Here is a 13,198-nt window from a genome sequence, read left to right as displayed (position 1 = left end):
AATAAAAGAGCGACACTCAACGCCGTGGTCGAATGAGGGGCTTCCCCCGACCCGATGCTTGTCATCATTAGATTAGAGTGCAGCAAGCCCAGCGGAAGAGAGAATGAGAGATGGACGAGAGACTGGGAGCAGTGTGCACTTGGAAAAATTCGTTGTAAGTAAATCATTTTAATTATAATAATCAATAAATCATAAACTTATATATAAGGAGCGTTGAAATTGATACAACAAATTTAATGTTTTATATTTGTTTATCAGTTTTCAATAGTTATTTTAATACTTTCAATGCATCAGTACCAATATTCACATAAATATTTTTTTTCACTTTTTAAGATTTAATATATTAAAAAACTAAAAATTTAAATTGATAAATTTCATGTTTTTATATTTGTTTATAAGTTATTAACATTTATTTACTTACATATAATATTTCATTTTTAAATATAACGAATTAATCAAACTTTTGAAGATATATATAAACCCGCTTAAAAATACATGTTGAAAGTAGACATAAGAAATAAAACACGTTGTTTTTTCTTTCGTGAATGATCTTAAAAAATCTATACTTTAAGTTTATTACTTTTGATCTTGAAACACCACTCTGGATGATACTCTTAAGCCAAACCTTTTGTTCTTAAGTTTGGATTCCAGAATAATTGATTTATGTTAATTGCAAAAACATTTTACTCCCAAGCTGTTTCTTTCAGTGTGCTCAATTCATGCACACATCGAGGCGGAGAGACAAAAATTAAACTATGGGGCGTTGCCTTGTTAGGATGTGCGTTAAATTGTAAAACACGAGAGGGGGCATGCGGTGGGAAGTTTTTCAGGGCAGGGCAGGGGTCGCGGGGCTGGGGTCCTGCCAAAGGACTGCGCCCAGCTGGCCAGTGCTATCCTGCCAGTCATGCTGTGGCCAGTTCTCGTTTATTTTGCGTATTAGACGCTGCTATTTTGTGCTTATTGTCGCCATGCCCCTCTGTCTCTCCCTCTTTCTAGCCCTCTCTATCCGCCCCTCTCTGTCTGGCATCCATGTCCTGGCGTGTCCTGTTATTTTTCGCTTGTTTGGTTTCTTCGGTGTGCCATTGTCAGCTCATTTGTAATTTTTGGCACAACGATTTCAAATTAAGCAACCGGAAATGAGCTGACATTTTGTATTCTGTTTCGCTCGCATTCGCTGGCTGGCAGCTTAACGGCACTTTTGCGGTTGTTCGTCAGGATCTGTATCTGTATCTGTATCTATATTTGGATCGGGATCGGAATTGCAATCGGGATCAGGAGACATAGGGGCTTCGTCCTGGCCGTCCTCGTTATCCTTTCCGGACACCGAGCTCGCCCACTTCTGCCTCTCCACTAGTCTTGTCTATTATGACAATATTAATATTTACATTTTATAGTTATTGTCTAGCCGGAGCATTTCCCACACAGTATATACACGTCGTGTGTATATCAATCCATGTTCTCATGCATCCTTTCTGTTTTGTTTGCCACCACTACTGCTTGTCATGTTTGCTGCCTCGTATGCATTTGGTATTTTCTTGTTTATTGCTTTATGTTTCAACCGCTGCTGTTCCCCAGCTTGCTCCCCGTCCCACAGATATATCTCCATGGATACTGCATCTTGTCAATATGGTTTCCCGTCTGCATGTTGTGCATTAGTTCCGTTCGTTGTTGACCACTTTGGTCGCTGTCTCCTAAGGTTCACGCTTTAGTCTTCGCTGCTCCGGAATGCTGAACTCCAAGTTAAAGCTATGTTTATTTATTACAGAACTTATGATATATAAATGCATGACCACTTTTAAGATTTCTCTGTTCTTGAAACGAAATAAAATTGTATATTTTAGGCGGTGACTAGATAATTTACTTTTAATAGAACATCTCTTAATTCAATAAAATTTAAGAAAATTAATTAAAACTACTTAAACAATTATAGATTATAACTCAGAGCTTATGATTTATAAATGTACGATAATTTTAAGGCTTTTCCTGTTCTTGAAACTAAATAATGGGGTATTTGATAGGCTGCGATAAGATAATTTACCCAAAATTGAAGCTCTCCAATTTAAGATTTTCTATTTAAGTTAAGCAAAATGTGTTTAATTTACTTAAAGCATCAAATTATATTATAAGTATTAAAAGCTTGAATGTGAATTTAACTATTATTATTTTAAGTTTAAGCTATTGTTTTAATACATTATGGTATAAGTAGATTTAATCCCAAAAAAACAGCTGTGTTTAATATAAATTACTAAAAATAATAAAACAAACAAAACTTTTCAAATAATTTCTGTAATGTTAAATGTTCTTATAATCCTGACACAATCCTTCAACTTCTCTGTTAGGGATAAAAATCCCTTGCCATCTCTGTTAAACGAAAACAACCCGCTTTTCGAATTTGAAAGCTTTCTCGTCAACAGGAAATTTAAGCCAGTTCTCTCATCCGCTCTTGGCGGTATTTTTTGCGCTGCTCTCTGGGAATTCCCTGGCCAAAACAAGGACTTCGGCTCGGCTTTCGTCAAGTGCTCTGCTCCACAGCCTTGTTCTCACTGGCAGGACACGATTACATCCGAATCCCTGCGATTCCAGCTCCTGGCTAACAGCATCGGCATCGGGTCCTTCAGCAGCAGCTGCTGTTGTTGGGATTCCGATTCCGAATCCGTCGAGGGCCGACAGCTTCCTGCCGCTGATGCTTCAGTTACGTTGATAATGTCAAATCGTTTGGTTCGCTCTGCTGTCGCCAAATTCCACTGCCCCCGAGTACAAGCACAACAAAGCTGCCAAATACGAGGGCCAGCGAGGCAATAAATTCAAATAAAATCCCCATCACAACAAAGCATAAACAACAGCTTAACAAGACATCCAATAATAAAAATATCATCCAAGTGCAAAGGAAATAGCAACTCGGTGGACAAACAAATGCCGGCTAAAAAAGTGTCAGAATGTGTGAAAATTAATATTTCACCAGAGATTTGAGGGCTGCCAAAACAAGAAAAAAACTGAAAACAGGACAAACTTTTCGCAAACTTTTATTTGTACGCGAGAATTATGAAAAATATGTGAGAAATGTGCAAAACCCACGGAAAAATACTCTAGTAGGGGCGAAGAGCATAGGTCAAGCCCTATCCTCCAGTGCGAGATATTTTCCACTCGGTCTTGAAATCCCCTGACGTTGCGCTTTCTGCAAACCCGGTGAACCACCCACCGCCCACCGAGTGCCATGTGTATGTGCGGAGGAAAAAGCCATGTGAATCTGTGAGAGAAGCCGTGTAACGTGCTAAAATAAGTTAATTTATTGCCGGCACAACAACAATCACAACACACACAAGGACAACAACTGCCGGCAGTCATAACATTTGCCCTGTTCACCGGTTACCCAAAGGTGAGTTACTTTCGGTTGAGAGTTCCGACTAGGTGATGACGATATCTATATCTATATCTGTGCCTGTGATTCTACCTCGCATTTTACTGGGGCCCTTAAAACGTAATATACGGTCTTGGAGTCGATGGTTGTTAGGGAATTTGTGCACATGCGGCAGGATTTTTGAATAAACTACTTTGTTTGTGTCTATCGATGTTATCTGTATTAAGAATTAGGAAAAGTAGAAGTGTGATTTGAACTACTTATCTGGGCTACCATTTTTGTTTATATCGGATTTTTTCTTAGTCTTTTTAATAAGTTTCCAAAAATCTACTAAGTATTATTTACTGGATTTCTTAAAAATACTTATTTAAATGTCTTAAATTCTTATAATATAATTTAAATTTTCATAACTAGCCAATTATAGTGTTTCGATTAATAAAAAAAAACAATAATTTGTTTGCTAAAAACTAAAATTTTGTTTAATGCAAGGACGATATATTTGGCTACATTGACTTAGATAGATTTTTCAACTTTTTACTACGAATTTTGGGTTTAGTAGGAGTGTAGGTGTAATAGGGAAATTGGTTTTATTTATTGGTTATCCGCAAAATTGTAAATTTAAATTTTTACGTTAAAAAAAAAACATTTAAATGCTTTCATCACATGATTAAAAAACTTTTTCCTTTGTTTAAAAAGTTTTCAGGCTAAATTTATATTCAAATTTCAATGTCTTTCAAAATGTTTTTAAGTGATGTAAGACTGAAGTTAATCTTCCGTAATGCAATATTTTGGATAAGCTATAATTCAAATTTTGATAAACTATAGATTGAACGATATTAAACTATCATATAGGATTGTTATTTTTATTTTAATCAAACTATAGACTTTTTCAATTCCGTCGGAATGTCTTTCTAAAATGAATCGAAACCGAAAATCAAATATATCGAAAACGCTCCTTTAGCTTTTAGTTTATTTTCCAATCTAAGCGGAATTTACGCAATTAAAAATATTTTCTGCCAGCAGTGAAAATCTGTTTGAACCAGTTAGAACAGCTTTTGTGAGCTCCAGCTCGTATACAAAACTGAATGGAAAGTCTTTTAAATGTTTTTTTTCGTTTAGTGTAAAACATATTAGTTTGTTTCCTTAGTTTATATTAAACAATATTTGATGGTTATGATTCCAAATATAAACACATTCCGGTTAGGCTTAGACCATAAATCTGTGCGGTTTTCGTGCGATATCCTAAACATTTTCACACCTGGCCAATTTATTAGTTTGCGAACCAAATAAAATGGAGGTTTAATTAAAAATCTAATTTATGGTGAGAAGTGGCTCAATTTATTTCCAACTACGCCAGGTTCCAAGCGAAAATATTTTGTTGGCTCTTCCCCGCGAAACGTTGTCAAAAAGTTGTTTCAATTGACCTGTCTTCGCTATTCAAGCGTGGCTAAAAAATACAACCGAATGGCTGAACAAAAACTGTCAGATCCATGACCTACATAAGTATGTCGTGTAACCAAATAGATTGGAAGGTTTTCGCACGCATATTTTGTTTTTCCCTGGCATTTTTTTTGGCCACCGCCACTGCCCCCGCATTTTCATCGTATGCAAAACCAAAACAAGCAGCTTTCAGATTTTACCCATTTTTCCATTGTTTTTCTAGCCTCTCCAATGGCAACTTTTCCCTGCCCATTTCCTTTTTTCGATTTTTTTGCGGGCCAGCTAACAAAAGTTCGAATGTTAAATGATTTTCATGGCGCAAACTTTGGCAACCCTGAAACTGGACCTCGGTCATTTGTTAGCCTGTCAGAAAGGCAAAAAAAAAGAAGCAGAAAATGCACAAATAACTCTGGCTGACGCGTGAATTTATTGCATTCACAAGTATGAAAAGTTCCATCAAAAGTGCAACAACAGGGTACTGCTAGTACAGGGGTCCGAAACAGCCCCACTCCCAGCAGTTTTGGCATTTGTTCGGCACATAATAGAAGGGCGGGGCGCAGGAGCCGCTGCATCCGCAGTTGCAGGTGCACTTCATGCAGGGCAGCAGGGGACCCACGGGTCCGCAGGTCAGGCGGTACGAGACCACGGCACAGGGCGGCGGGCCACAGCATCCGCCGCAGGATGGGCCGCAGGATCCTCCGCAGGATCCACTGCAGCATCCACCTCCGCAGCCAGATCCGCAGCCACCGCCACATCCTCCTCCACAACCACCTCCGCAGCCAGATCCGCAGCAACCTCCTCCGCCGCAGGGCTTAAGACCGGACCCGCAGGGTCCACACGGCGTCCGACATCGTGGCGCCGCACAACTCATCCCAAAAAGTACTAAGTCCTCTGCCACCTGTTGCTAAGTACTTGCCGTTAAAAAAAGTGCTAAATACTCCGGGGCAATGATGGTTGACCGCTCACAGCTCCAGGCGCCTATTTAGCACCTTTTTTCTCCGCCAATAGTTGCAAAACCACTTGGAAAATTTTGCAATTGTTGAATAAAAATTCTTGCAGTTTCGTTGAGTATTTCTAAAAAAAAAATGGCATGTAGGGCATGGATATCGGTATAGTTTTAATGAACATGTTTGGTAAATTGTGCTTTCAATACTTTAGAAATCCCGTACTGTGCAATGCAGGCCAGTTTTATTTTAATCTAAAACTTTTTCCAACTAAATCTAGAAAGTTTTCTTCAACTGTTATCCCAGCTCCTCTAATACCCCACCTAATTTCCGTTGAAACAATTGCATTAGTCATAAAATTATATTTGTCTTGTGGTCCCATTTTAAATGCCACATATGCCACTAAGAATACCCAACCGGAACCTCCACTCGCAGTCGCTTCTGCTCTCCTCCGAGTGCTATTTGCACAGTTGACCATGCGTGGGTTTGTCTATTGGATCCTCTCATCCAGGCAAGCCCCCTTGCAGACCCTCTGGTCCGTCGGGGGCTAATGTAATTGATTGTCTCCGCCTGGTTGATTTGGAGGTGGAATGGACTGTCGTGGTGGCTATCGTGGAGCGACAAAAAGTTTCATCACGGTTCGTTATCCGCGGAATAGATATTTGCATGTCCAACAGTGCAGTTGCAAATGTGTTGTAGAATTAATGGAATTGAGAAATAATATCTCTAACAGGCACTGTTTGACAAAAAAAAGTAGTTAAGTTTAGTTAATAAAATATAATCAGATCTAAATGTTTTAAGGCATCATTAAAAAAAATAAATCATGGGGATCAGATACAAAATTCAAGCGTCTAGCAAAATTGGAGATATCTAAGATTATAATCTAATCTAAAGTAACATTATTTTAATAAATTTCATCTTTTAAATCGAAATTAAAAATAGTGAGTGCTTTAAGGACCCATAGTTATGTCCAGTTATTTCCCCCTTGCGTTCCATGGTGCCACCCCTTTTTCCGATTCCGATTTAGCCAGCTTCCTTTTTGGGCCAGATTTTCGAAGCGTAGAAAGCCCCGAGGGCGGCGTCGATGAGATTGTCAACAGCTGCCAGAGCGAAAAATCGCCTCTGGTCCCCGTACAGGCAGTCAACTTCAGTTCGCTTTCCACTTCAGTACCAAACACTCGGTTTTGTGTCCGCTCCATCGGCAATAACTAACCCGAAAAAAACTGAAAATAGTAGACAAAAAGGAGTAGAAATTTGAAAGAACCCCGAGCAACTCAAGATGTGTGGTGGCTGGGCCTGTTGTTCCTATAACCTCGCCTGTTGCAATCCGCGGCTGTCGACCCTGCGATTCACCGGGCGCTGTTTCACACCCACGGCCTGCGGTCCATGTGACGACTGCTCCGTCTACGGCTGCTGCGGCGGCTGCTGCGGATGCTAGGTCAGCGCCTCCGATCTGGAGTGGTCACAGAATCGAGTGGAGAGCCCCACTGTTCATGGGTCCCACTTTCACAGAGTGGGCCTTGAAAACTTCAGACTGTCAGCCGAGAGCAAGCCCCATTCAGTCCTTGTCCAATCGTTGTCGGAACAACATCTACTTCCAGCGGGGTAAGTTTTTTTTTTTTAATTATTTTTACTAGTTACTTCTCTTACATTTCTTCAAAATTACCATTAAATTCCATTAATATAAATATGTGTTATTAAGACATTTGTGGACTTGCAACACTTTAAAGGAGTTTCATTATATTAACACTACACCCCATAGTTCCTCCTGTCATATCCTAACCATGTGCGGTGGCTGGGCCTGTGCCTCCTATGATCTGGCCTGCAACAATCCACCTCTGTCCACAGTGCGTTTCACCGGCCGAGACTTTATACCCACGCCCTGCGGTCCCTGCGATAAGTGTTATGTCCTTGATACCAGCCGCAAGAAGAACTCCAACAACTGCTACGTACCACACATCCTGTCCCCACTTGAGGCACAACTTTGTACGCAGGATGGTAGCCAGAAAAAAAAGGAAGATGAGAAGTAACATGGGGATAGCTAAATCAAAAGTGTTTATTGGCAATGCAGAATTAAATCCAAATAGTGAAGTTGAAATCAGTAGGACACAATAAAATTGGAAAATCGGACTGATTGAACTATAAATCGAGACCAACTTTTATTCGGGAGTGAAAGATGTTTTTAAAAAGCTTTATGTAGTTTATTTTTGGGGAATATTTTTGTGCAGGAAATCTGACGTTTCCTTTCGAGATTTTTGGGGCGATTTACAAAAATGTTTAATTTTTAATGGCTGGAAGATATAGATTGGAAACCCTCGATAAAGCATTTCTGAAGCTAAAAGAATCACCGCTAGCCGATATTCTCCAAATATACTCCAAAATAGTGTATAGTTTTTGTAACCCACAAGAGCCCCAATGAATTTTTACTTTAAAGACACTAATTTATTGATTTGCTTAGACCTTTGTACATAAGGTAGCAAGGCTCAAACCAAAAGAACAAAAAAATTCCACGTCCTTCTACGTGGTTTTTTATAGACTCCTCCGCATCCCAGGGGTCTTCAGTAGAAGGGTCCGAAGCAGCCCCACTCGCCGGCGCAACAGCACCTGTTCGGTGGGCAAGTCCAGGGACCACAGGGCGGATTGGGGCCGCAGCAGCAGTTTTGGTAGTTCATGGCAGGCAGAGCGGGTCCAACGGGTCCGTAGGCCAAGGCATAGGATACCGATCCACAGGCTCCTTGGCAACACATCTTAATGGGCTAACTACGCGGGAAATAAAATAGAAATGGATCACTCAAAGTAAACAAAACTCACAGTTCGGTTTCGTAGAGATACGCGTAAGAAAAGATTTCCAATTTCCAATTTTATTTTAAACACGGAATTTTTTTGAACTTTTGGCAGTACTGGTGGAAGCGTACGAGCTGTTTACAAAACAAGTGACTAGACTGGAATGGGCTGACTTCGGAAAAGGGAGCACGAGCCCAGGGAATTCCTTCTCAGGGCCCACTTGATGTGGAGAAATTTAAAACCAGTCAGAAAGGCAGAAGGGAAATCAAAGTGGGCTAGAGAAACGGCCTTAAAAATCGATCAAAGTCAAGTTGTTGTGGATGCTGCGCTCCTCCTGGCGAGGCTCACAAATTTCACACATCAATGATTTAACATCGGAGCGACAAATAAAAAAAAATTGAATTTCTCTAACGACAAAACAGCAGCGCAACAGATTCGCCCCTCTGGCAAAAATAAGAAATCATTGAAACATGTCTAAAAAAAATATAAAAAAAACGACAACTCTGGGGAGAATAACACCAGCAAAATGTCGGTGATGGGTGAAGAAATGCCGAAAGGATTTTCCACAGGACCCGCTCTAAACTGGGGCAACGGCGATGTCGAGGCAGACACGAAAGTCTATTAGACTCAACGAAGCAACCTTAACGTTATTTTCCAGCTTCCTTCGCCATTTTCGGGGGGTTAATGCTGGGGCATGTGTGTGCGGGACAGGATATAGGATATACAGACTGTGCAGGACCTCGTGTGCGTCTGCGGGCGTTGTGATTCACAAAAGCTGACAAGCTCATCGATCCCTGAACATTAGCTAAACATAAATTACACAGATGACTGCACAACAATTGAGGCGTTTATTATAATGTGTGTTCACACTTGAGGCTTTCAAAAGATGCACTCACAGCACACAGATGGAGGAGGCCGGGGCGAGAGTGGATCGGAAAGTGGAGGAAGATTTAAATTTGTTTAAATGGAGTAGTAAATCGATTATCCAATGTATTGAAAAATGTCTAGAGGCTATTGTTTTAGCTGATTTAATAGGGGTTCCCATAGAAAAGGATTAGAAAATATTTAAGAGCTTGTAAAATATATAAAACCTTAGCTATTCTAAAATATTGTATAAATAAAATACTCGTAGCTCGCATTTAACTGGTTCTGAACCTTTTTTCTTAGAAATACCTTTCCTCCAAAAGTCCGTTCTGTTTTTATTGACAATGAATCTTCTGCTGTTTGGCTTTCTATTTGCGCCCATAATTTATTCATTCAACTTCTTTAAAAAGCAATTTACATCGATTTACCTAACAACCCGCTGTTGGAGTAAAATAAAACCACAGACCTCCCAGAAAGTTGAAAACTATTGCGCAGCTCATTTCTATGTAGGGAAAAAAGGGAGACCCTGCTTCGAGACTGCAATTGAGGTTCTCCAACTTCGCCGAATCGAAACCCAACACCCCACTTAAGATAATCTCATTGGTAGGATGCCAAAAACTTGTCCCCCACTCACAAGCACACAGCGTATAAAAATGTCACCACAAGGGAAAAAAAGGAAACACCAAGAAAAGAAAAACAGCAGGGTAAACAAGAGAGGCTTCAACTAAAAAGGTATTTCCTTTTAAATCAAATACAAAAATTTCTGCTGGGATTCCAATGCCACTGCCTCTGGGCCTCCCCGTCTTTTTTCTCTTCCTTTTTTGTCCAAGTGGACACGATGGGCACTTCATTTCACTCCAAAAACATATTGAGCCGGGCCACTTGAGTGTGCGCCAAGAGATAAGCGCAATTATATGGCTTCCACTCCCTGAATCCGGACATAAATGGGGGACCGCAGAGACCTCAGGACATCGGACATCGGACTTCGGTCTCCGGACCTCGGACAACCGCCCAGGGTAAACTGTATAAATTAGGTAAAAAGAGAACTTAACGTTACTTATGTGACACGGCCTTCATTGAGACAAATGTGGGGTCTTTGAGTGCATGGTGTTTTTGCCTTTCGAGCGCTTTAAATTTATTTGCCACGGATACTGGGGTGCTGGGATGCAAGGTATACAAAAGATGATGTGAATTTCCCCTGAACTCTGGCATCTCACATTCTCTCCCTGGTCTAGTGCTCGTTATGGGCAATTTCTGCTCAAACTGCTTTCTGGGTGCTTTTGTTTTACTTTCTTGCTTTTGGCTTTTTTGCTGACCGCATGCTGAGTGCGGCTCTTCTATTTTGTGTGGGCCTCCATCTGAAGTGCCTTTGTGGGCGATCTCAAAAGAGCCAACTTGTCAAGCATCGGTTTTCGGGGAAACGCTCACAAGTGACCATTGAAAAGTTTACACTACGAAGTTGTCAATATGTAGGAAATATCCTTGAGTGCTGCTTATTACAAGTTGGCTGAAGTTTCTCATTGGGGAATTCATTCCGCTTTGCGGGTACAGAAGGCAGTATTATTGGATTTCAAGAATGTTAAGTGGACTTTGTTTTTCGACTTAGAAATAAGGATGTAATTGATTCCCAAAATTTATAAAAAATATCTTTGTGTGCTTCAACAAAAAGGCATTTATTTATTTTAAGACAGCAGAAAAAGATGGCATTACCTATGCCAAATTTGGAAAAGCCAAAAGTCAGTCTGATTGGACTACTTTGCTAGACAAAGCAATCCATTTTTTGATCTTGTTGAATATGATGTTCTGCTATATTTTTACCCATCTCGCATAACGGCTTTCGATTCCGTTCTTTATAAGAATTAAATATACTCTACCTTTGGTAATATATTATGTTAATATATGGTATATTTAACATTACATTAATATCATCACAGCTGTTACATGATATTAAATAAAAAAAAAACTTGTTTATAATATGAATGAATTTATTTTTTTCTGGTATGGCTCCACCAAATAAACCTTTTGGGATTTTCTTCACCTAATAAAATATATATTAATATTTTAAATATGCATCACAGCTGTTATATGATATTAAATATGGTTTATAATAATATATATAATATGGTTTATAATATATACTAAGTGCTAGTACAGAGCATTCAGGACTCAAGCAGTCGCTCAAGCTCTCGAGTTTTTTTAGCTTTTCGCTTTCCATTTGAAGTACAAAATATTTTCGTTTATTTACCCAACGCCGCCTGCTCCTCCGCCGGTCGTCTCTTTGGCACCGTTGTCGTCTGCAGGATACTCCCGGCTCCACTCCTTCGACCGGCTGCCTTTTGGTAAGTTCTGCTGGGTCTGGGAGCCAGTATTCAGTGCTTTTTGTGTGCTATGCGCTATTTCTTTTCTAAGCGCCTTGCCATGCGGCGTCAAACGTCGGGCGCCAATCCTCATGTGCGTGGGTGCGTATGAGTGATTCTTTTTCTTTTCGCCCCCAGAAAACCTCGCCACCCCTCCTGGTTCATTCGGTTTTTCTTCGTTTTTCGTTTGGTAAATGCTGCGAAACATAAAACATCAAATGTAAATTGAAAGTCGTTCGTGTGTGAAACTGAATGTGTCATCAGTTGAAGCGTTTATCATTTTTTTTTTTACTGCTTTTCGTATTCGTTTTTAGCTTCATCGACCCCTCAGTGCGTTGTCGGGGGGGGAAAAGATGAGGGTTTTCTTTAAGAAGTTTAGATTTTATTTGCCGGCGTGTCAAGTTGCCTTTAAACGTTCTCCCGGCTAAGTTGTTTGCCTGCCAGGAAATGTGCGGAAAATCCCAAGGGAGTGGAAAATCTTTTATTTCCGTCCCCAAGACATGACATCGAATTTCCCATACTGCAAGTTAAAAATATGAATATCAATGGAAGCAAGGTATGTGAATTGAAACCAATGGAAAGGTATTATAATTCACATTTACAATTGAGTAATTGAAGTTTAATATTTCTGGCCATTTTGCAGAAAACACAAAGCATCTTTTAGTTCCATTATTCAAAATTTTTCTTTGTTTTTAATGGGATGAATTGAGTTTTTCTTCCAGTTGGCTGTTTAAATGTTTTAATGGTGACCTAAATTCAGCATCATGCGATTTTAATAGCCAAGTTTTTCAGATTTAATCGTCTGATTTTCCAATTTATATGCATCAAGTATCAAGAGAGAAAACTAATTTGGCAAAATGCACCCTTAGAGAAAAAGCATCCAAACAATTATGGCTCTTTTCGAAACTAGAGCCTTTATTGTTATTTATTTTTTGTTGTTCGCTTGTCTGCTTATTTGCAAATTATTTGGAAATTAATTGAAAGCCATGAAACGTAGAACACATTTTATTTGTAACTCGAACTTGGCCCTCTTTCCTTGCCATTTTTCGTATTTGCCATGCAAATGTCAAGCTCAAATAACACAATGGATGGGAAAATGGTGGTGCAACAACGACAGCTGCCAACTGGAGCTGTGGTTGCCCTTAGTCAAGTTGTCGCCTTTTCCCCTTTTTGTTGCGACTACTGGGTTGGTTGGCTGGTGGCACTAACTTCATGTCAATCCTTTTGTGGCTTTGCCGGTCGTTTAATTTGAATTTAAAATGTTATCCCGCCAAATGCAATAGACACACAGCCCACAGCCGACGCCCCCTGAAAACCCGGCACTCATTTTCCACTTATTTACAATTACCACATTTTATTATATCCCTACTCCCCCTGCCAGCCAGCTAGCACTTAACCATTTTATTTATACCCCTGTTTATATTTGTCACACTTTTGTCTTGCCCCAGCCA

General features: G+C 39.9%; 5 protein-coding genes across 5 annotated transcripts in view; 3 read left to right on the top strand and 2 right to left on the bottom strand.

Moving 5' to 3' along the window:
- Positions 1–2,713: 2,713 nt before the first annotated feature.
- The window catches only part of LOC108032718 (uncharacterized), a 45,684-nt gene continuing 35,199 nt past the window's right edge, over positions 2,714–13,198 (top strand). Inside the window, exon 1 of the mRNA XM_017106699.3 lies at positions 2,714–3,376. The gene's annotated coding sequence lies outside the window, so the exon portion shown is untranslated. The remainder of the gene's footprint in view (positions 3,377–13,198) is intronic.
- On the bottom strand, positions 5,207–5,918 carry LOC108032719 (small cysteine and glycine repeat-containing protein 2). Its single transcript, XM_017106700.3, has one exon. The coding sequence runs from the start codon at positions 5,667–5,669 to the stop codon at positions 5,280–5,282; it is 390 nt and encodes a 129-aa protein (XP_016962189.1). The 5' UTR covers positions 5,670–5,918; the 3' UTR covers positions 5,207–5,279.
- Positions 6,853–7,183, top strand: LOC108032722 (male-specific sperm protein Mst87F). Its single transcript, XM_017106703.3, has one exon. It carries the CDS (start codon positions 7,022–7,024, stop codon positions 7,178–7,180), a length of 159 nt encoding a protein of 52 aa, XP_016962192.1. The 5' UTR covers positions 6,853–7,021; the 3' UTR covers positions 7,181–7,183.
- LOC108032720 (uncharacterized) lies at positions 7,185–7,888 on the top strand. The gene is made up of 2 exons (XM_017106701.3): positions 7,185–7,347; positions 7,505–7,888. Exon 2 carries the CDS (start codon positions 7,527–7,529, stop codon positions 7,770–7,772), a length of 246 nt encoding a protein of 81 aa, XP_016962190.2. The 5' UTR covers positions 7,185–7,347; positions 7,505–7,526; the 3' UTR covers positions 7,773–7,888.
- Positions 8,163–8,720, bottom strand: LOC108032721 (male-specific sperm protein Mst84Dc). Its single transcript, XM_017106702.3, has 2 exons — positions 8,554–8,720; positions 8,163–8,502 (listed from the first exon to the last, which is right to left on the bottom strand). Exon 2 carries the CDS (start codon positions 8,487–8,489, stop codon positions 8,301–8,303), a length of 189 nt encoding a protein of 62 aa, XP_016962191.1. The 5' UTR covers positions 8,490–8,502; positions 8,554–8,720; the 3' UTR covers positions 8,163–8,300.

This window comes from Drosophila biarmipes, chromosome 2L, assembly GCF_025231255.1.
Source record: "Drosophila biarmipes strain raj3 chromosome 2L, RU_DBia_V1.1, whole genome shotgun sequence".
Classification (NCBI taxonomy): domain Eukaryota; kingdom Metazoa; phylum Arthropoda; class Insecta; order Diptera; family Drosophilidae; genus Drosophila; species Drosophila biarmipes.
The sequence above is the reverse complement of the archived record's forward strand: the minus strand, read 5'-3'. Positions and strand labels throughout refer to the sequence as shown.

What these genes read in the sequence shown, in the direction of transcription:
- LOC108032719 (XM_017106700.3), bottom strand. Translation starts at nt 5,669, where the DNA reads ATGAGTTGTGCGGCGCCACGATGTCGGACGCCGTGTGGACCCTGCGGG.
- LOC108032721 (XM_017106702.3), bottom strand. Translation starts at nt 8,489, where the DNA reads ATGTGTTGCCAAGGAGCCTGTGGATCGGTATCCTATGCCTTGGCCTAC.
- LOC108032720 (XM_017106701.3), top strand. Translation starts at nt 7,527, where the DNA reads ATGTGCGGTGGCTGGGCCTGTGCCTCCTATGATCTGGCCTGCAACAAT.
- LOC108032722 (XM_017106703.3), top strand. Translation starts at nt 7,022, where the DNA reads ATGTGTGGTGGCTGGGCCTGTTGTTCCTATAACCTCGCCTGTTGCAAT.